This window comes from Tamandua tetradactyla, chromosome 15 (genome assembly GCF_023851605.1).
Source record: "Tamandua tetradactyla isolate mTamTet1 chromosome 15, mTamTet1.pri, whole genome shotgun sequence".
In the NCBI taxonomy this organism is placed as follows: domain Eukaryota; kingdom Metazoa; phylum Chordata; class Mammalia; order Pilosa; family Myrmecophagidae; genus Tamandua; species Tamandua tetradactyla.
Window position 1 is genome coordinate 60,731,301 of NC_135341.1, and position 23,444 is coordinate 60,754,744.

At 39.7% G+C, this 23,444-nt stretch overlaps 1 protein-coding gene across 1 annotated transcript; it reads left to right on the forward strand.

Annotated features, from left to right (window-relative positions):
* Window positions 1-19,719: 19,719 nt before the first annotated feature.
* On the forward strand, window positions 19,720-20,336 carry LOC143658004 (thymosin beta-4-like). The gene has a single exon (XM_077130403.1). It carries the CDS (start codon window positions 19,782-19,784, stop codon window positions 19,914-19,916), a length of 135 nt encoding a protein of 44 aa, XP_076986518.1. The 5' UTR covers window positions 19,720-19,781; the 3' UTR covers window positions 19,917-20,336.
* Window positions 20,337-23,444: the final 3,108 nt, after the last annotated feature.

Here is a 23,444-nt window from a genome sequence, read left to right on the forward strand (position 1 = left end):
GTAAATGAAGTACGTTATCCCCTTTGGAAACTAAGCTAATTATATCCCCAACAAAACTATAAGGTTCTATAAGGGAGGGGATGAGACCCCTCAGTCTTATAGCCCCATAGCAGCACTTGGGTGGCATGCCTTACCTATATTCTCCAGGTATTTGTGGAAAGATTCTTAACAATATCATTAAATATTTCTCTATTATCTCTTAGATCAAATTTTCTTTGAGAAAAAAAATTGACAACCTTGGTATATTTTTTCACGATGAACTGGATCGGTATACTTAGTCAGGATTCTTGGTTATGTTAGAAACCCAACCAGAAAGAGCTTAGGCAAACAAAAAGGGGCATGTTATCCTTTACAAAAGGATACCCAGATATCTCACCCCAGTAAGACAAGTGAGACAAATGGAACCAAAAGTCCAAATTCAGCTAACACTTTATCTTACCTCTCTTGGTCCAAATTCATTTTTTCTTCTCTGAAGACTCACTCTCCTATATGGTACGAGATGCTATGCCTTCAATTTTCACACCCCATGCTCTCATATATGAGAATATGGAATTCTCTGCCAAGCTCCCGTTTGAAAAATTCCAAGGCAATGCACCAATTGGCCTGGCTTGGGTTAAGTGCCTAACTTTGTATTGATAAGCTATGGCTAAAGAATCAGAGTAATAGCAAAGACATGACCCCTGAAATCCTGCTTCTTTGATGGAGATTTTGAGCTGGGCAGTCAACTTGATTTGTTGGGCTGTCATAAGATTTTGGAACAACTTATGATTCACTTTTTCAAGAAAATTGAGTGGGATAAGAGCAGAATCATTCTGAAAGAGTGTGGTAACTCTGTGTGATCCCAGGTCTTCACTTTTTTAGAGAGGATTTTAAAAGCTGTGCCTATGAATAAGAGGTTAAAGGCATAGCGTCACACTCAGGAGTGAGTTGATTGCTTTTCTTTGCTTTGGACTGGGTCTTGGGCATCTTTCAAGCATGTGTGCTCCACCAGCATATGGGTAGTTCTGGAAGTTCTTCTTGTGATAATTATCTTTAAAAACAAGAAACTAAGACATTAATGTAAAAGTATTCTTCAAACAATGAAGCCTTTTATTTTAAAATGTCAAGGACCCAGGAAAAGGGCTCCAAGCATAATCTTTGTTTTCCATTTGGTGGTGAAACGCAGTATAAATTTTTCTTCCTTAAAGGAGAATATTCTGAACCCACTAATACTTCCTCCTTCCTTTGTCACTCTAGCTAGAGTGACAACAGAGTTAATTTTCATTATCTTAACATTTTTTTTTTGCCAAGGTTGACTAACATTTGGAATGCTAGAGCAGAGGCTCTGATGTGGTGGCAATGTGTGGGAACACAGATATGCTTTAATCATACATATACAAGAAAAAGCACACAGTCTTCAGCCTCCAACTGGGTACAAAAGGCAGAGCTTTGATTTCCTTACTCAAACTAGTTGAAATGTTAAACTCTTTTCCATTTGCAATAGCTCTGCTTTCTAATAGAGAAATTGGAATGCCTGTGGTCAAATGCCTTCCTGGGTCAAATTCAGGTTGAGCTCTCCATGAACTGGAAACCTTCCCTTTTTTGTGGTCACCTTCATTTTGTGGTCACTTTCCAGCCATCATGATTGACTTGATTTATTGGCCCAAAGTCACTGAAATAAAATCTAGTTGTTGGAGTAGCCCAAATGTCAGATCACTGTTTTCTAAGCTGATATTTGGGGTGCCTGGTTCTATGCTAGAGTCAGAGGCTAAGACCAGAGCCTCTGTTGCAGAATTCCGGGTGACCCTGAGATCCATTCCTAAGGGAATAAATGGTGCCAGGTAAAGCACTGAATGGCAGGACATCAAGAAGCTATTCTGTCCAAGCCAAGAAGTTTTATTTTCAGATTCCAGAATTATCAATGACTTTACAGCCCCACCTATCAGCCTTGCCCCCACCCCAGCCACCCACACACGGGCCAATGAGGACTAGACACAGAGAGCAGCTTCAGAAGAGCATTCATGCCTCCCCTCGCTGACAAACAGCCCTTGTCTATTTTTACTCCGACTAAACTCGACTTCCGTTTACCTCAGTCACATCCTTTATAGATTTATTTCTCTCCCTTTCCCACTACGCTATTTATAAATGCTATATACTTGTTTACAGGGGAAAGAATGATCTTTGAAATTAACTGCTGATACAATCGCTAACTGAACAATGTCCGTTTGCTTGCTTTTAAGCACCATAGACATTTCTGTTAATCTCTTTTCAGCCGTCATCCCTGGATTGAGAAGACCAACAGCCGGAAGGGTGGTGACTCAAACCCAGAACCCAAAAAACAAACACCCACTAATGACTCACATGCTGAAACTGGGGAGATTCTAACTTTCGTTTACTGAAAAATGCATATGCAAACAGCATTCCCATCCGCAGAGGCCACGCTGGCTCTTCCCGCACTGAGCTCTGCTGAGGTGGCTGCGAGTCAGGGATGCGTCACTGACCCAAAGACTGAGTTTACTGGGTCAGGGGATGGAGGGTGGCCTGGGAGTTGAATTTCTTCTTTTCTTTTTCCCAAATGCCTGCTGTTGAAAATCTGCTATATCTTGGATGAGTCAGTCGTGAGTATTTCTGCTCTGGGGTAAGGGCATTTTAGTCACCCTGCTCCATCCTGCTGCTTTTAATTGTGATTTTAATTAGCAAGCATGTCATCAGAGCGGAGGCGTAGCCTTTCATTGGAACAAGGGTTTTCTGGCTGTGTGGTCCCTGGGTTGACCACTTGGATGTTATAATGACAGAGTAAAGTTTATTTGTTTGGTACTTTTTCTTCCAAAAGTTGAAAAGGCTTTACCAAATTTTAACCCTTAGGGCTCTCAGTTCATACTTGGAAAAAATTAAGTAACAAATGTGAGGATCTTTTGTGGCCAGACACCTTGAAACCCTGAGATGAAAGGGAATCTGTAAAGAGAAATTACCTCATTTATTTATTTGTTTATTTTTTGCATGGACAGGCACTGGGAAGCAAGCCCAGGTCTCCGGCATGGCAGGTGAGAACTTTGCCTGCTAAGCCACTGTGGCCCGCCCCCTCATTCATTTTATATTAATTTTTTATTTTTTTTACATGGGCAGTTACCAGGAATCGAACCCGGGTCTCTGGCATGGAAGACTAGAATTCCATCTGCTGAGCCACCGTGGCCCGCCCCTTATTTACTTTTTAAGCAGTGTTTTGGGTGCATGTGTGGACAAATGTCATTTGAGGCAGCTTGAGTTGAGTCTCCTCTTCACTCTGCTTGTAACTCTCCCTGCCTTCAGCTCAGTCTAAGGGCCTCTTTTTTCTTTTCACTTCTCTATTTCCCAAGCCAGAGCATGTCAAGAGGACACACTCAGGTTTGTAATCCTTGACACTGCACATTGGACTGCTCCCTGGCTGCATCTCCCCAGGTGGTTCAAGTCCCTTTTGTGGAGAAATCCAAAGTTCAGTACAGAATGAGCAAAGAGAGGTGTATGGGATAGGAGGTCCATGCTTGACTTAGTTTTGCTTCCATATGCTTTGAGAACTCTTCTTGCCTTCCTGAGTCCATCAATGCATATGTTTACAAAGCACTCACAAGCATTTTGGGGCAGGGCTAATATTTATCTGGAAGGCAGAGGTATTTATTGGTAAAATATTGAAATATTACTATACTGATCTGTAAGTAGACACTGCCTTCCCCTCCTTTACTTACCCACAATCCAACAAAAAAGGGTTAACTTCTGGCACCATAGGGAAGAATTTATTAGTCATTAAATATTTTGAATTTTTGTGAGCTGCTTTGTGAGCTAAGAGAGGTTCTTCCTTTCCATTTTCATTCAGGGTTTAGCAGGATCTCCTGCTCAGTATTGGATGCATATACTAATTGATGGGAAGAGGAGAATAGAAAGCTTCAGCTGCTTTTATAGGAAGTCAGGGTTGTAGGGTACTAGGTTAGGATTTCCTTATAAACTGGGCTTCGAAGAGAGGATTTAGAATTCTAATTTTCTCATCCCCCCCTCTTTAGAGCTCTGAATGAGGGAGAGCACACAAAGATCCACAAATGGATGTGAGACAACATAGCCTGATAACCCCTGGGAGGCCAGACTTGGAGGCAAGGCCCAGGCCTGAGGCCTATAGCTTCCTACTTTCCATATACTGGATTCTTACCTAGAGACCACAGCCCCAGATTCAGGGATGCTGAAACACACAGGGCCAGTGTGCCTGAGCCCAACACTTGAAGGCAGGTGGTTGGGAAACAGAAAAATGCTCCATGACATCTGGACACTAAGAATAAAGGGGAAAGGATGAAGCCTGGTCTCTGTCTTTAAGGCACAGTCCCAAAAGGTGGCCCCTGCAATGACCCCTCTGTACCTCTCTTCTGGTGAGTGAGGATGGTGGAGGGGAGGAGCATACTCAGTCCACCAGCTTTTACATGGAAGTCATTCGTTTCACATTAAATCTTCACAGTGTCTTGAGAAAGAAGATTAATTACTATCCCCATTTTACAGATAAGAAAATGAGGCAAGAAATCACACAGTAAAAGATTCAAACCTAGGTCTCTTGAGTCCAAATCTGTTACTCTCTCCACTATTGCATTCAGCCTATCTTAACTTAAAATGGGAGTGGGGGTGGGGTGGGGAGCGATCATGATATTTCAGCTACATTAGAACAAAGGAAAGCAGGGAGTGGCAAGATGAGTATAAAGCAAAAAAGAATTAATAAAATAATTAAAGAAGTAAAACTTCATCTTATTCTGCAGACTGAGAAGTTCATTCCTCCAGAGAATTTCCCTGAATAAAATGGAATCTAGGCTAGCCAGTTAAAAGAATATAGTACCCAGTTCCTAGCCAAGTGTTGGGTACTTTCACCCAAGTTAAGGTTTCAGAGTTATTAAAATTCATGGAGGGCTCCATCATGGTGCTTTTATACCCAGATGTTTTATCAGTCATTTGGTTTCAAAAATATAAATCTACTTAAGCTAGCTGTTACACACATAGGCTACAAAAAGACCAGCTTATGGAACATTCAGGGAAAGGAAACCTTCATAGCTTATGTTTAAAATTATTTACTCCGAAACAAAGCTAAATTAGAAAATAGGTTTGCTGAGCAATTAAAAAATACGATAGTTGTTAATCTAGCATAGTTATTAAATCCAAACAAATGTTAGGGCCGTATGCATCTGGCTTCCTGTCCAGAAGACCAACATGAAAATATTTTTTAAAAATGTCTCCTTTCTGTGTTTGAAGTTCTTCATGAAATTTCTGTGCAAAATTTGGTACAGTTCAATGGCTTAAATCATGGTGGGATATTAATTTACTGGATGTTTTGTTTTTGTTCTTAGTTTACTTTTCTTAATCCAGAAATTACCTGATTTTCTCCGAGAGAAATTAAGTGGTTCTTGAAAGGCTTTAACAATTGTCAAGAACAAAAGACAGCTGAGGAGTTCAGGCAAGAGGTTTATCAGGAAAAAGAAACCCACCTGGGCAGCACACAAAATGATGACTATGCCTGATTGATGGAGAGAGCAATCTTTTACGCAGTGGTAGGACAGTTTTCTATTCAGGATCCTGACATAATTTCTGAGAAATGGGCCCAGTTGTGTTTCTGTTTTGTGGGCCAAAATGTCAGTGCTCTGATTAACCTGTTATTCCAGGCTTTTTGTTGGGAAGGGGTGGAAGAGGAGAAAGGGCCTTGTTTAAACTTCTGTAGCTACTTCCTGCTGGCAGGGGGTGTAGCTGTCTGGGGTAGGGGCAGAGGGTTATTGGTATGGGGGCTTTGCACAATAGGAGTAAAAGCTGCATGGCTATTGAAGTGGAGATGGTTTTTGTAGGTTTTTTGACATGGTTGGTAAGCAACCTTATTTAACAAGGGGCAAAAAGAAGGGCTGTGCATAAGAGGGTTAAGGGTGTGACAATGGGGGATAGAGAAACTTGAGAAGGAAGCTTCTTATAGACAAATTGCACAGTCCCACAGTTTAGAGATTCCCGTTCGCACTAAGCTAGTTTTGCTGGTGAAAATGCAGCACTGTTCCCATAAGACAGCACAAATGCCTAGTGGCTTGGAGCATGGTTAGAATGTCCCTTCTTAGAAAAGGAGTGGGACAGTGTGGGATAAGTAGGAGTGTGTAAATAGTTGGTTTTCAAATGGACATAATATGGAAGGTGTTTGTCTGGGGATAAGGGGGGGTGGTTCCCTCAACCCCCGTGACCTGTTTGGCAGATTTGTGAGTCGGTCTGGAAAATGCCGTGAGGGTGGAATAAGCGGCTCCCATGTCCAAGAGGAAAGAGATGGACTTGTTGCCCAAGGCTCCTGACTGCTGATGGTTATGGAGACCAATGGTGACCTCATGTCCCGTCAATCCTCACTCATAAGATCCAGAAGCTCAGTGGTTGCGGAGGCCCACATGAATGTTGGCAAGCCTGGAGGGGTGCAGGGGTAGTCCATTTTCCAGTAGCTGTTTTGTCCACAGGAGGAACAGGGTTGCGTTGGGGGTTGAAGATTGGGACATTGCTTGGCCCAGTCGCCAGTGTTGTTACATCTGAAGCAGGGCCTCGGGAGGGATGCAGGAAGTTCTTGTTGGGACCTTAGGCTTATAGGAGCTGGCAAGAGCAGCTGCAAGCATTTGAGATTTAGCTTGGTTCCTAGTCTGCTTTTCCTCTTTGGCCAGTTCCTGTTTCTGAAAATTTTGAAAGTGACTACCATTAGGTCATGTTGGAGGGTGAGGGGCGCCCTTCAAAATTTTTTTAGTTTGTTTCGATGTCAGGGGTGGACTGAGAAATGAAGCATGAGTTAAGCCATAGCTTTCCTTCTAGGCTGTCAGGAGTTAGACAAGTGTGAGTTTGTAGGACTTCCATAAAATAAGCCATGCATTGGGTGGGGTTTTCATTGTATTCCTGAAAAATTTCTTTCACTTTGTTGAGGTTTACCATTTTAAGGGAGGCTTTTTCCAGTCCTGCTAGTAGGCAGGTTTGGAAGTGGTTTCTTGTAGAGAGGTTGGGATGCTTCATTTGGTACATCTATCCAGAGTTGGTATGGGGATCCTGGGGCGGGACGGAAGATATCTGTTGTGTATAGGTCATCTGCATGTTGTCTGCCACCTGCCAGACTCTCCCTTTCCTCCAGGAGGAGGGTGGTATTTAGGACTACATATAAGCCTTGCCAGATCATGTTGTATGGCTGAATTAGGCATTTAAATTCTTTGACATATTGGGCAGGGTTGATGGAGAAGGGACCCAATCTTTTTTCTATTTTGAGAGCTATCACTTAAGGAGAAGGGGATATGAACTCTATGCCCTGGGCCCCAGCTACTTCACTCAAGGGGAGGAGGCTCAGGTGGATTTGGGAGTTATGGGTGCTGACATCTTTGTGTGGAAGACCAGGTTTCAGGGATGTGTGGGGGAAGGGGGTTCTTGGGGAGGGGAGGGTTCAGGTCGGGAGGAGGGAGACGTTTGGGATTGGGATCTGAGCCCTGTGGGGGGCCGGGATGCACTGCCTTGTCGGCTTGGTCAAGGAGTTCCAGAGAGGGCTGATATGGGGGTGGGGCAGCAGTTGATGGGGCTGTTGGTTCCGGGTTAGGTGAGGTATGGGGCATGAGAGTTGGGGAGAGGGAGTGTGGGCTACAAGACTATTGTAGACTGAGCAGGACGAACAGAGGGAGGGCTGAGCACAAAGAGAAAAGAAGACCTGAACAAATGGGATCTCAACCCACTTCCCGTTATGCTGGAGAAAATTGTCCAGGTCATGGCAGATGTTGAAATCAAAAGTTCTATTTTCAAGCCAAATTGAGCCATTGTCTAATTTGTATTGTGGCCAGGCTACTTGCAGAAACAGAAGTCACTGAGAGCAGATTATGTCATGGTAGCCTAAATTCTTATATTGTCTGAGGTGGCATCCCACGGGGGGTTCAGAAGGTGGGACGGATTGTCCGGTGCCCATATTGCCTGTTTCCAGAAAGGAAGCCTGGGTTTGGGAGAGGGCACCCCCAAATTCTCCCTACACCTGGGCAGAAGGAAACCCTGCAAGAGGATGGGGAGTCCCCAAATCCTGCAGGAGGGTGGAGGCCTCCTGGAAGGTGAGTTGTGCTGAGGCCTGGTTGGAGATGGTGCCTGGGCAAGAGTTGAGAGGGGCAGGAAATATGAGGCGCTGAGGGGGAACTTCCTGGTTTTGTTGTTGGTGGCTGGCTTTAGTGGGGAGATGTCACCGTCCTCCGCAGGTGGGGTATTGTCCTTGACTGGGTCCACCTGGGGAGACCCTGATGGGGACCGCCCCCGGGGCACACCCACCAGGCTCTGGGAGGAAGCCCAGGTGAGCTGTGGCTGCCCACTGCTTCCCAGGTGGTAGAGTTGGGGACCAGAGGTCACCTCTCTCAGAGTCCCTGGTTTCGGCACCAGATGAAAGGTTTTAATGACCGTCAAGGTCAAAAAACAGCTGAGGAGTACAGGCAAGAGGTTTGTTAGGAAAAAGGAACCTGCCTGGGCAGCAAACAAGTTGATGACTGTGCCTGATTGACAGAGGGAGCAATCTCTTATGCAGTGTAGGACGGTTTTCTATCCAGGATCAGAGGTAATTTCTGAAAAAATGGGCCCAGTTGAGTTTCTGTTTTGTGGACTGAAAGGTCAGTGTCCTTATTTCTAACCTGTTAGGTCTGCTATATCTTTTTTTTTTTTTTAATTTTTTAAATTGTATAATACATACACAAAGCAAAAAAAAAAAAAAAAAGCAGTAGTTTTCAAAGCACTCTTTAACAGGTAGTTACAGGACAGATCCCAGAGTTTGTCATGGGCTACCATACCATCCTCTCAAATTTTTCCTTCTAGCTGCTCCATAACATCGGAGGTTAAAAGACCATCAACTTTTTTTGTGTGAAAAATAACATATATACAAAAAAGCAATAAATTTCAAAGCACAGCACAAAAATTAGTTGTAGAACAGATTTCAGTGTTTGGTATGGGTTACAATTCCAAAATTTTAGGTTTTTACTTCTAGCTGCTCTTAAATACTGGAGATGAAAAGAAAAAGAAATATAATGATTCAGCAATCATACTCATTTGTTAAACCCTACCTTCTCCGTATAACTCCACCATCACCTTTGACCTTTTTATCCCACTCTTTAGGGGTATTTGGGCTATGGCCATTCTAATTTTTCCTGTTGGAAGGGGCTGTCAATAATATAGGGTAGGGAGATGAAACTAGCTGATGCTCTCTCTGGAGAGGCTGGGCCCTCTAGATTTCAGGACTTATCTGGTGGTCATAGGGACACATCTGGAGGTCGTAGGTTTCTGGAAAGTTACTCTAGTGCATGGAACCTTTGTAAAGTCTTATAGATTGCCCTAAGTGTTCATTAGGATTGGCTGGAATTGTTTTGGTTGGAGTTTGGCAAGTTATAATAAGTAACATATGAGTCTAAATGAAGCTTGCATAAAAGTGACTTCTGGAGTAGCCTCTCGACTCTATTTGAACTCTTTCTGCCGCTGATACTTTATTAGTTACACTTCTTTTCTCTCTTTTGGTCAGGATGGAATTGTTGATCCCACAGTGCCATGGTGGAACTCATCCCTGGGAGTCATCTCCCATGCCACCAGGGAGACTTTCACCCCTGGATGTTATGTCCCACATAGAGAGGAGGGCAACGATTTTCACTTGTTGAGTTGGGCTTAGAGAGAGTGAGGCTACAAGTTCTGATATATCTTTTTGGTAACCATAAAACAAACGTTTCTTTACCTACTGATTTTTTTTCTGCTTCACAGGTACATACATTTAAATGTCATTCTTTCTGGCTCGGTATGGCACACTCCTAGAATAGAGTCACCTATATGGTTATGAGGGTCTAAGTGACTGCTTAAGAGTGGTTTTCAAAAGTGAATCCTAATTCTTATCCTTTTTCAACAATTATGGTTTCTTTAATTTTTTTTAGGTCATAGGTCAAATTTTGAGATTTACTGTTTGGTGGTGCTTCTTGGATGGCTTTAACCCATACAAGTAAAGACATATCAGGGAATTATCAATTGGTGTTCCATCCTTGTTTAAGAACTGAGTTTAGATTAAGACACCTTTTGAACAGCTTGAATTTGCTCAACTTCTTGATTTTTGTCCATGGAAACTCTTTCAGCTGTTTTTAAGTCTGTCTTTCTTTTGGTCTTGGCATTTCAAATTTGGTTCCAATCTGTGAATAACTAACCAAAGTAAAAGGCTGCTTTAAGCATTATTTTTAACTGGAGAGACAAAAATTTCTGCATGCTTCAGATCATAAGTCTTGTTGCCAGAAAGTTTCCAAATGACGGCAATTATGCATTTGTGATTTATTAGAGATTTGAGGTCTCTCAGAATAAGATAAGTGGAATAATGAACAGTTTAAAGCAAATGTGAACTGATTCAGAAAGGCTCCTCCAATCCTTTGTGTTTACTTGCGCTCATAGGAAGTGTGTGTGTGTGTGTGCATGCACATACATATGTATGTCTTCTGGAATTAGAGAAACTATAGGCATTGCTCTATCAGGTTCAATATTGAATAGAAGTTCCTCCTTCTGATCACAAAATAAAATGACCGACATTGAAGTGCTAAGGACAGTTAAATTTCATAAACAATTTTCAAAGTCTTTGATCTGAGAAATTTTTATGAGTAGGCACAAGGCTTCTGAATGCATCATACAATTGGACTGAAGCCTGGAAAGTCACCCCTGTGTGTTTGAAGAAACTGTAGCCCACAAATACCGTATTTTTTTATATTGGAACATTCCTTTCCTTATTTTTAAAGGGGCCAAGCATCCACTTTATACCTTTTTCACAATCTAGAGTGGTTGAAATATCAATCTCAGAAAAGGTTTTTTAAAAACCTTTACTTTTATCCCTTTACAAAAATCAAAAGTAATAAATAAAGAAAGTAAATGCTGGATCTGCAACTCAAATTGAATAATAAAATTTCAGATTACAGAATCTGCTCTCTTTTCCTCTCCCCTCCCCCTGCCACACACACACAGACTAGGGGAACAAAGAGTTAACAACTGCTTCTACATAGGGGAGGCTTCAGAGAAGGCAAACTTTTCAGCTGAATCTTGAAGCCTGAACAAAAGCAGTCCGGCTTAGATGAAATCAAGTGAATTCCTAGAAAGGATAAAAGAGATGCTATAGCATGTCAACAAGAATTGATCAGATTTGACATGTGAGATGAGCAAAATATAAATCAATTGATTTTTATAAGCTGGATATTTTTATTTATGGAAACATCTTAGAATCATCTTGAACACACCATATCCAAGCTTTTTGGCAAAAGCTATTAGCAAACTATCAACTCTGTTCAAAGCACATCCCAAATCAGACCACTTCTTCCCATCTCCATGGCTATTAGTCATGCTCAAGTCACCATCTTCTCTTGTCTGGTCTACTGCAAAAACATCCTAATTTGTTGTATTGTTTTTTTCTATTGTATAACAAATCACGACAAACTTAGTGATTTAAAACCATGAACATTTTTTATTTCACAATTTCCATGAGTCAGGATTACTTCGCCGGGTAGTCTGCTCAGGGCTGAAATCAAGGTGTTGGTGGGTTGAATTCTCATCTGGAGGCTCAGCCAGGGAATAAGCCACTCCCAATAGCATTCAGATTGTTGGCAAAATTCATGTCTCTGTGGTTATAAAATTCAGGGCCCAGTAACTTACTGATTGTTGGTTGGAAGCTACCCTCTGGTCCTAGAGGTCTCCTGTAGTTCCCTGACATGTAGCTCTCTCCGTATGCAATTTATAACATGGTGATTTGCTTCTTCAAGTCTAGCAGGAGGGTCTCTCATATTCAAGTCTGATGAGATGAAGTCTTTTGCTGAAGTGATGCAAATACTCAAAAAAAAATGATCATAGTGATGAATACACAACTGTGTGATGATATTGTGAGCCATTGATTGTAACCATGTCAAGAATGTTTGTATGTCAAGAATGATTGTCAAGAATGTTGGTATGTTGGTTTGTTGCTCATAATAAAAATATTAAATATATATATATAAAACAATGATACATGCTATAACATGAATGAACCTTGAAAATGTTATGCTAAGTGAAAGAAACCAGATATGAAAGACTACATATTGTATGATTACATTTATATGAAATCCCCAGAATAAGCAAATGTATAGAGAGAAAAAGTAGATTAGTGATTCCAGGGGCTGTGGGGAGGAGGGAATGGAAAGTGATTGCTTGTGGATATGGACTTTCCTTTTGAAGTGATGAAAATGTCCTGGCATTAGAGAGTGGTAATGGTTGTACAATCTTGTGAATATGCTAAAAACCACTGAATTGTGCACTTTAAAAGATTAATTTTATGGAATGTGAATTATATCTCAGTTACATATGTTTGTAATTATGAAAGTCTTTATGTATTTTTACATATATTACTATGTATAAAAATGCTTATGATTCAATGAGGAAAAAAGTACAAATTGTGTCCCTGATATGATTCAACCATGTAAAAATGATGTACATGTATGGATGAGAACTAGAAGAGAACATGAATAAATGAAAGCAGTGGTAATGGAAAAAAAAATAAGCAAAGAAAATTGGATATGGAAAAAGCTGCCAGAAGTAGAAGTTGGAGAGCGAGGCAGATTACTTTGTGACAAAAGCAGAGATGAAAGCCAAGGATCCCGAGGATTGAAGCAAACCAGTACCAGAATGCAATAAGATCCAGGAGAAACCATCTTGAGAACTTGACTTTGGATTTTTAGCTTCTTATTGTCTCATGATTTTGGAAGCTAAAAATCATGAGACAATAAATTCCTGTTGCTTAAGTCACACACACAAAAAAAAGAATAAGGAAGGAGATGGTCAACACACATATCAGTAAGTATATTGGTCTGATGAGAGATAGAATCTTTGTCATCTAGGCAGATTACTTAGATGGCTAAAAACCTTTTATAGCTTCTCACTAAGAGCAAACAAATAATTCAGGAAAACATTGTTATTTTAACAGAGTGAAAACCAAATTCTTGTTTTGCCTGAAGATACATCTGATAAGAAAAGTATTAGAAATCCTATAAAACTATAAAATCTTAGCCAACCTTAACCACAACCAGTAAAATACACTTCTGACAAGACTTCTACAATTTTCTATATCCAGCCATTCTGTCCTACACGTTCATGTTTCTCCTTCTCAGAGAAATCCTTTTAAACTGTAAAACTAATCATGTCATTCCATTGCTCACCACCATCTAATGGCTTAGAATAAGATCTAAAAGGCCTATAAAACCCTGCATATATGATTGCTGACTAGCTCACTTGCTTCATTTTTCACCAGTCTTGACCTTGCCTATTCCTCCCCAGCCACATCGGAATCCTCGCTGTTCCTCAGACATGCCAAGCATACTCCTGCCTGAGGGCCTTTGCATTTGCTATCTTTTCAGCCTCAAACATTCTACACCAACAGATATTTATGGTTGCATGCTCTCTTCATTCAGTATCTGTGCCAATGTCACTTCCTCAAAGAGCATGTCTCAGATCCCCCTGCATTCTAAAATAGCCTCTCCATTATGCTCTGTACCTTTCTCCTGCCTTATTTTCTTCTTAGCTCATATCTCTCTATATATGTTTTAGAATGTAATTGTTCACTTATTCATTGACTGTCTCTCACTAAAACTCAAGTTTCATGAGGGCAAAGATCTTTTCTGTCTTGTTCACTGTTGATATCCCAGTGCCTAAATAAGTGCCTGGCATACAGTAGGGGCTTAGTATCTTGCGTGTGAATGAATAATTTATGAAGCAAAATTAAACGTTTCAAAATATTTTATTTTTGTTGATGACATGATGACTTTTCAATTAAGCAATGACTGAACTTTAAACCATACCTTTCTAAAAATTTCTTATGATCTTATTGGAACAGTGAAGAATAATCAATATCTCAAATAAGATTTGAAGTCACATGAAGAACCTTAGGGTAGTTGATATTTTTTGGTTGTCAAATGGTGGCTCAGTGTCAGAATAATGGGCTCCCTAATATGGTACCATTTGAAGTACACAGGATCACGAATGGAGTGTTCTTACCAAACATATTTAACTTAAATCTTATCAAGGTTTCAGACCAACTTCTGAGTTACAGGAAATATAAATGATAATGGAACAAGTTCTATAATACCATAAGGAAATAATCCTATAAATCTAAATTATGGATAACATATACAAGACAAGTGGCTGTTCTCTTCAAAAGGCCAATGTTACAGAAAGGTAACAGGAGTGTTCTACATTGAAAGAAACCAAGAAGATATAACAAACAAATATAATGCAGCAGGTAGACTATAACTGGTTATTTTATATAATAGATAGTTATAGATAGATATCCTGGCTAGTATTAAAACAGCAAAAAAAATATGTTAGGGCAAGTGAGAAATTTAAATATTAGACAAATTTGGATATAAGATGATATAAAGGAATTGTTATTGTTAAGTTCATGTGTCAACTTGGCTAGGTTACGATGTCCAGTTATTTGGTCAGCACTGGCCAGATTGTTGCTGTAAAGGTATTTCATAGATCTAAATCATTAGTTAGAAAAAAAAAGGTCAAATAAAAAAACCCTAAAAAGCAGATGGGCCATGGTGGCTCAGCAGGCAGAGTTTTCGCCTGCCATGCCAGAGACCGGAGTTCAGTTCCTGATGTCTGCCCATGTTAAAAAAAAAAAAATCATTAATTACTCGGTTGCATGTTTGGCTGGCTACATCTCCAATCAACTACAGAATTGCCTTTAGTAATGAGAGAAGTTACATCTAGTCAATTGAAGGCCTTAAAGGAAGAACTGATGATTTCAGCAGTCAGAAAGAATTTCTACTCTACTTTCAGTCAGTCAGCTTCCCCTGAGGAATTCACTGAAACTTTCATCGGAGTTCCAACTTGCATCTTGCCATCCAGACTTCAGATAAACCAATATCCACAGTCATGTGAGCCAATTCCTATATTAAATATAATATATATTTATAATAAGTATATATATAATAAAATGTTATTTATGTTAGTTCCATTAATGCTACTGAGATCATAGGGAAAAAAAAATGTCCTCTACTTTTCTTGAGAAGATGCACACTGAAGTACAGCTCACCTTCCAAAAACTTATCCAAAAATTATATAGACAGGGGCAGTGCAATGGTGGCTCAGTGTCAGAATTCCCACCTGCCATGCCGGAAAATGAGGTTTGAATCCTTGCCCATGCCAAAAAAAAATTATATAAAAAGCAATAGATAGATATATACACATGGATAAATTGAATATACTGGGTCCTCTGTATGCTTGAAATTTTTTCTAGCAAAAAGCTAAAAATATTGGTGGTTAATATGAAAACAAAAATGCTTTTCTTGTATTGTGGATATTTTAGAGGTCAAACTGGAATGTTGTTGCTATTTTTTTTTTTTAATTTAGCAAGTAACATCAGTGAAAGTGGCAGACAGAGTAAAGAACCCCCAGAATTCTCTTCCCTATAAAAATAGTGAGATAACTTGCAAAAATTGTCAAATTTCTCAAAAATCTTGAAATTAACCAAAGGCTTGCATAAATTCGAAGAGTTTTTACTCAAGAAAAATAGCTGAATCTCACTGAGTGAGCACTGCTGTATTACAAGTTGCCCTATAGCCAACACCTTCTCTCCAGCTCAGTGCTAGGCTTGAAAACCATACCCACAACTACGTTTGAAAATCAGCAGCCTAGAAGTCACAGGAGGGGGCAGACTGGAGTTGGGGCTCCTTCAAAGCCTCATTCTCAGAGAATTGTCATTACTTGGCAAGTCTGGTACTTCTCCTGCAAGACCTGACTTGCAAAGCTGTCTTTATTTGGCTTAATTTGGAACTCTCCCATTGTGAAAGCCTTTTCCCTTGGGGCATTTATTGAGAATATTTAGAAACAATTGTTTAACTTTGTGGCTGCATGAGGGGGGTGGATAACATTTGAGACAAAAACACTAGACTAACCTAAAATCTGAAAAGGAAAAGCTGGGCAAAGCTATGGACATAACTCTGACATATTCCTAGGATTCTAGAAGGCCATGCATTTTTTAGGGCTGTGTACATGCCCAGGAAAAATCTTAGAAAGCCCAGACTCTCAACTCTAACTGACCTTGAGGTTCTGCAAGGAAGTGAAGGCTAATGCAGAGTTGTCAGCTGCTTGGCTGAGTTTAAAGAGCCTTTTGGGAAAGACTGGGCAACTTATTGTTCCCAGATATTTAAGAAAATCTGTAGAATCATTAGCTGACCACCAAACTAACCAAGTCCACACACAACAAAGGATACAAACTTTACAGAATTTATTCAAACAAACAGTAACATCTCTGACAAAGTTTACCACATTTTAAAAATTTTAAATGTCAAACAAAAAATTAGTAGACATAAAAATAAAAGGAAAACATGACCAATACGTAAGAAAAAAACAGCAACCAATAAACAGTCCCTGAGGAAGCTCTGTCATAGGATTTACCAACGATTTAAAATCAGCTATTTTAAGTATGTTCAACTGAAAGAAATCTTGTCTAAATAACCAAAGGAAAGTATGAAAACAATGTCTCACCAAATCAAGAATATCAATAAAGAGATAGAAATGGTGAGACATAGAAATTCTGGGTTTAAAAAGTATAATAGCTGAAATGAAAAATTCACAGCAGTCCTGAGGTAGTGGAAGAAGAAACTAGTGAAGTTGGAAGTAAATCAATTGAGATTATCCAATCTGAGGAACACAAAGAAAAATGATAAGGAAAATTGAGCAGAGCCTCCGAGACCTTGAAACACCATTAAGAATGGCAACAATATAACTGAAACTCCAAAAGGAGAGGAAAGAGAGTGGAGCAGAAAGAATATTTGAAGAAATCATGTCTGAAAACTGTCCAAATTTTATGAAAACATTAATCTACATAACCAATAAACCCAACAAAATTCAAATAGGGTAAACTTAAATAGATCCACAAATAGACACATTAAAAATTAAACTTTTGAAAAGAAAAGAGAATCCTGAAAGCAGGAAGAGAAAATCAATTCATCATGTACAAAGGCTCCTCAGTAAGTACAACAGTTGATTTTTTTATCATAAAGTATGGATAGCAGAAGGGTGTGAGATGACATATTGAAAGTACTGAAAGAAAGTATTGAGAGACTGCCAACTATGAATTCTATATCCAGCAAAATTGTCTTTCAGTTATGAAGTAGAAATTAAGACATTTCCAGATCAAGAAATGTGAGAGAAATCATTGCTAGCAAATCTGCCCCATAAGAAATACTAAAGGACACCCTCAGGCTGAAATAAAAGGACTCTAGAACATAACTGAATTCATGTGAAGAAAGAAAGAACATCAGTAAAGGTAACTATACAAAACACGTAGGCAAATATAAAATGTAGTATAGGGTGGGTAACGGTGGCTCAGTGGCAAAGTTCTCACCTGCCATGCTAGAGACCCAGGTTCGATTCCTGGAGCCTGCCCATGTAAAAAAAAAAAAAGGACAGCATAAAAGTATTTTTTGTTTATGAGATTTTTTATCCTATTTTATTTAAAAGACAACTGCTTAAAGCAATAATTATCCATCTGTGTGGCTGGGCATATATTATGTACAGTTGTAGTTGACATTACAGTAAGAGCAAAAAGGAGTTGGAGGAAACAGAGCTTTCTAAAAGCAAAGTTTTGTTTACAATTGAAATTAAATTGGTATTATTTAAGTTGTATTGCTATAAGTTAAGATATTAGTTGTAATCCCCATGGTTACCACTAGGAAAAATAACTACATAATATAGAAAAATAAGAAATGAATAAAAATGGTACACTAGAAAATATCAGTTTAAAACAAAGGAAGACAGTAATGGAGGAAAAGAAACAAAAAAGATATGACATATAGAAAACAAAGAGCAAAATGGCAGGTATAAATCCTACCTCATCAATAATTGCAATAAATTTAAATGGAAAAAACTTTTCAGTTAATAGGTAGAGATTGATAGATTAGATTTTTTTTTGATGATCCAACTATATGCTGTCTAAAAAGCAATATAATTTAGATTCAAAGACACAGCAGGTTGAAAGTAAAAGCATGAAAAAAAGTTACATCATTCAACAGCAAATGAAAGAGAGCTGGAGTGACTATACTAACAGCAGACAGAATAGATTTTAAGACAAAAATTTGTCCCTAGAGACAAAGAAAGGCATTTTTATAATGATAAAATAGTCACTCCATCCATAAGATATAACAATTTTAAACTTATACACACCTCAAAAGTCATTAGGCAAACACTGTCAGAATTGAAGAGTGATATAGATAATTCAATATCCCACTTTTAAAAATGGATGTAATAACTAGTCAGAAGATCACCAAGGAAATAGAAGACACTAACCAACTATACACAACAGATATCTATAGAACATGCCATCCAATAAATGCAGAATATTTTTCAAGATTGCCCATATGCTAAGAAATAAAAGCCTCGTAAAATTTAAAAGAATTAAAATCATACAAAGCATATTCTCTGGTTGCAACAAAATTAAATTATAAATTAATAATACAAAGAAATTTGATAAATTCATAATGATGTGGAAATTAAACAACAAGCTCCTAATAATTAATGAGTTAAAGAAGAAATGGCAGGAGAAATTAGAAAATACTTTTTGATGAGTGAAATCACAAATATACTAAAACTTAAGGGATCCAGCAAAAGCAGTGCTATGAGGAAAATTTATGGCCTTCAATGTCTATAGTAAAAAAGAAGAAAGATCTTTAAGAAATGGCCTATGATTCCATCTAGAGAAACTAGAAAAATTGGAGCAAACTAAGCACAAAGCAAGCAGAAGAAAGGATATAAGAAAAATTACCCAGAAGTAAATAAAATAGACGAGCAGTAAAGAAAATCAACAAAGCCAAAGGTTGGGTCTTTGAAAATATCAATAAAATTGGAAACCTTTAGGTAAGCTGACAAAAAAGAAGAGAAGACAAGTTCTAAAACTGCAATGAAAGACGTGACATGTTACCAACCATATGAAAACAAAAGAGATGATGAGGGAATACAATGAATGGTTATATACCAAAACTAGATGAACTAAATGAAATGGAAAGTTTCTAGAAAGGCACAAACTACCAAAACTGACTTAAAAAATAGAAATCTGAAGTAGACCTATAGTAGTAAAGGGATTGAATCAAGATGGTGGCATAAGATACTACAGGGTGATGTTCCCCTAGCACCCTAGCACCCCTAGCAAAAACTGACAGCTCCATCTCGCTCAAAATTCTGGAAAATAGTTACAAGGTTGCAGAAACTGGCCAGTGCCAAATCAAGAAAAATAAGCCTGAAAAAATGGTAGGCTAAGCTCGTGGCACCCTTTTTAACCCCTTCCCCTACCCCTCCCTGGTATAGAGTGGAGTCAGCCTGTAACTAAGACATTGGGATTTAAGGGGTGATTTTGATCACTGAATTGATGTATAGATGTTCCATTTTGCTTTCTGGTGTAGACAGATGGAAATACCTGAAATGTTTGAATTGTAATCCAGCTGCCTTGATCTATGATAATGATTGTATAGCCTTTGTATTGTGCCTTGTGATAGTAAAATTTGGTAACTAACCTTCACTTGTACCTATTTATCCAGTTTTTCAACTTTAGAGTCTTGTAAATCGCTAAAGGTAGTCCCTAATGTTTATTTATATAGGGTCATGGGTTAACTCAGAACTAACCCACCCCAAGTCCAAAAGTTATCTTGATAACCAAAATTAGATCTAATCAAGATGGACCCACCTGGCACTCGGCAGCGGCCACTTCGCAGATCGGACTCTTCCTCGCTCGCGCACCTGGCTCGGCCTCCTCTCCAACCATGTCTGACAAACCGGATATGGCTGAGATTGAGAAATTCGATAAGTCAAGATTGAAGAAGACAGAAACGCAAGAGAAAAATCCACTGCCTTCCAAAGAAACAATCGAACAGGAGAAGCAAGCAGGCGAATCGTAATGAGGCGTGCGCCGCCAATATGCACTGTATATTCCACAAGCATTGCCTTCTTATTTTACTTCTTTTAGCTGTTAACTTTGTGAGATGCAAAGAGGTTGGATCAAGTTTAAATGACTGTGCTGCCCCTTTTCACATCAAAGAATTGAGAACTACTGACAAGGAAGGCCGCGCCTGCCTCTCCCAGCTGCTTGTCTGGCCGGCAGGGTAGGAAAAGAACTTGCATGTTGGTGAAGGAAGAAGCTGGGTGGGACGACAGTGAATCTAGAGTAAAAGCAAAGCTGGTCCAAGATGTCCTACAGGCTGTAAAATGCAGTTTAATCAGAGTGCCATTTTTTTTTCGTTCAAATGATTTCAATTATTGGAATGCACAATTTTTTTAATATGCAAATAAAAAGTTTTAAAACCTGAAAAAAAAAAAAAAAAAAAGATGGGCCCACCTGACAGGTACAGTGGCTTAGACTTTAACATAAAAGTTACCTTTACCTCATTATAGTACTAAAAATCATGCCATCATCATATTATGGCCACCGTTTTCTTACATATGTTCTGTGACTAAGCATGTAATCAATGTGTGCTTATTCAAAAATTAGATCACCTCTAATTACATCATCTGGAGGCACCGATCCCAAATCCTGCCTATCTTTTGATGCTATAAAACTGTCAGAATTACTGCAGTTTGTAGAGATAGAGTTTTGGGCTGATGGGCCATCTGATCTCCTGCTATACCCCTCCTAATAGACTTTTTCTTTCTTTGAAACCCCAGTGTCTTCAGAATTGGTCATTTGAGCACACAGGCAAGAATCCACTGCCTTTGTCTGGTAGCATTTGGTGACTCTGGTGGGATGATAAAGGTCTCAAGAAGCTAGGAGGCCATTGCCCAAGGTTCTCAGACCCTGATAGAACAGGTAAACACAGAAACTGAGCCTTTTGTGGTCTCTAGGCTTTCTTTAGTCTGAAAGCTTGGCAATTGGTGATTCTTTGTCCTGCTGGCACCACACCCTCTGTGCCTTAAGAAGTTCCAAAGAGAGAAACCATTCCACTTCCAAGTCCAGATATCTAAGTGGGTGAGTGGGCCATCAGCATAAAAATGGATCAGAGAGTTAATATGGTGATTCGAGTCCCCTAGACTTAGGCCTGGGTCATGTTTCCAGAACAATCCACTTGCTCTGACCTCTACACCTTCTGTTTTCTGGATACCATTATGTATGGGGTTTGAAACCCTGCTGAGTTTGTCTATTGAGTATGCACCTGGAAAGTAAGTACTATTCTGTATAGGGTTTGAGGTGCTGACCTGAGTTTTTCTGTTGACTATACTCCTGGAAAATAAGTAGATCTGTTTGACTGTCAGCCCAGGTGTATTAGTTTGTAAACTACCAGAATGCAATATACCAAAAGTGGATCAGCTTTTAAAAAGAGAATTTAGTAAGTTACAAGTTTAAAGTTCTAAGCCTATAAAAATGTCCAAACTAAGGCATCCAGGTAAATATACCTTAATTCAAGGAAGCCCAATAGGTTAGGAACACCTCTGTCAGCTGGGTAGTCATGTGGCTGGCATCTGCTGGTCCCTTGCTCCTGGGCTCTGTGCTTTCAGCCTCTGTTCTTGTGGGGGTTCCTCACTTTGCTTCTCTGAGGCTGGCTTTCATCTCTTGGCTTCCCTTGACTCTCTCAAGGTTCTAGCTTTCTTAACATCTCATGGCGACATCTGCTGGGCTTCAAGCATCACCAAACATCCCTGTCTCTGTTCTCTGAAGCAACTGTTCTCGGAGCATCTACATCAGTGTCAGCTCTGAAGTTTTTGTTGACTTTGTCTCTCTCCAAAATGTTTCATCTTTTAAAGGACTCCAGTAAACCAATCAAGACCCACCTTGAATAGGCGGGATCATATTTCTATCTAATTAAAAGGTCACATTCACAACTGGGCATGTCACATCTCAGTGGAGATAATATAATTAAAAATTTTCAACCTACAGTATCAAATCAGGATTAAAAGAAATGGCTACCCCCACAGGATTGAATCAGGATAAAACATTTCTTTTCTGGCATATATAATACTTTCAAACCAGCACACTAGCTATAGTATGTTTAATATTTATACAATAATTCAGGAATCAAAATCATCCCTTAAACCCCAATTTCTTGGTTGTGACTCTGTGCTCACATTGTGTGTCCCTGGCCCTGTTCCAGAAGGAGCATAGTAATCCTATGTGCATTATAGGTTGCCTGTATGTCAATGCCAAACTATCCAATGGAGAACTAAATACTGAACCAGGAAATTCGTCTTGGTCTTGTTCTCCCAGAATTTGCCCAGAAGGAAGAGAAGCAGTTTGCAAATAGCCAAAGCAGAATAAGAAACAATTATGTCGAAGTGGCCTGGGGCAAAAGATTACCTGCATTAAGTCATATGATAGAGTACCTAAGAGAGTTTGAAAGTCTACTTCAAAGGAAATAGAGGGGGTATTCAAGCTTCTATAAATTGTAGATGTGGGGGAGGAGAGGGAGGGGAATTCCTAAGGCCATGAGCAAGCCCAGAAAAAGAAGCAGGCTCGAAGGCTCCAGGCAGAATCTTATAAAACAGATTTTGCTAGGAGGGCTGAGCTTTGAAGGGAACCACCAATCAAAAGAAAGCCAAATTGCATAATCTGTGAAGGTGTTTTTGGCTTTGATTTGTTTTGGCTAACCCCTGCCACTCAAGGAGATATCTGCCATATCATTAGCTGGATATAAACTATCCCCCACTTGACAAGTTATACCCTTGTGGCTATTAGAGCAAGGAGTCCCAGAGGACACCATACATGGAGAACATTGAGAAAAATGTAAACTAGAAGGAGGGCTATGGACTCAACAGAGACAATCTGCTGCTGCCCACCCTCCTCAGCACAATCCCCAGATACAGGCACTAGAAGGAGGATCCTGTAGATCTGCTGCCTCTCTCTTAGGCCAAGACTAAGGAGTCTCGCAGGATGGACCTCTTTACCCAGACTTGATTAAATGCTGTAGGGTAGGGTCTAGAGCCCCAACCCCCCCCCCCCACCATCTGACCCCTGCCAGGACCCCGGGGAGTGACACACTTGTGTGAGTGGGTGGCAGATGATGATCCTTTTGCAACATAAGATGAGGACCCTTCCCTTCCTGGATTGGCATCTTGGGGACCCTAACTCAAGGATGCCCCACCAGATGTTCAGTGCTGGTTCACTGATGGATCAGCCAAGCTGAAGCCATCTGGTGTCCATTAGGCAACAATCACCATTTCCCTTGCCTCAGACAGACTTAATACAACCTCTGGTAAGAAAAATGGCCAAATGGACTGAACTACAAGGGATCCTCTTAGGTCTGGAATACTCAGGCTGAAGCACACTGAATACCTGTTTACAGACTCAGGACCATGACCAACAGCTTAGCAGTCTGGTGAAATTCATGGAGGGAATATGATTGGAGAATCAAAGGCACATGCACGTGGCAAGGGTCCATATCATGATGAATATCACTGGAATGACCTAGCTAATAAAGGTCACCCACAACGAGGCTGTG

What these genes read in the sequence shown, in the direction of transcription:
- LOC143658004 (XM_077130403.1), top strand. Translation starts at nt 19,782, where the DNA reads ATGTCTGACAAACCGGATATGGCTGAGATTGAGAAATTCGATAAGTCA.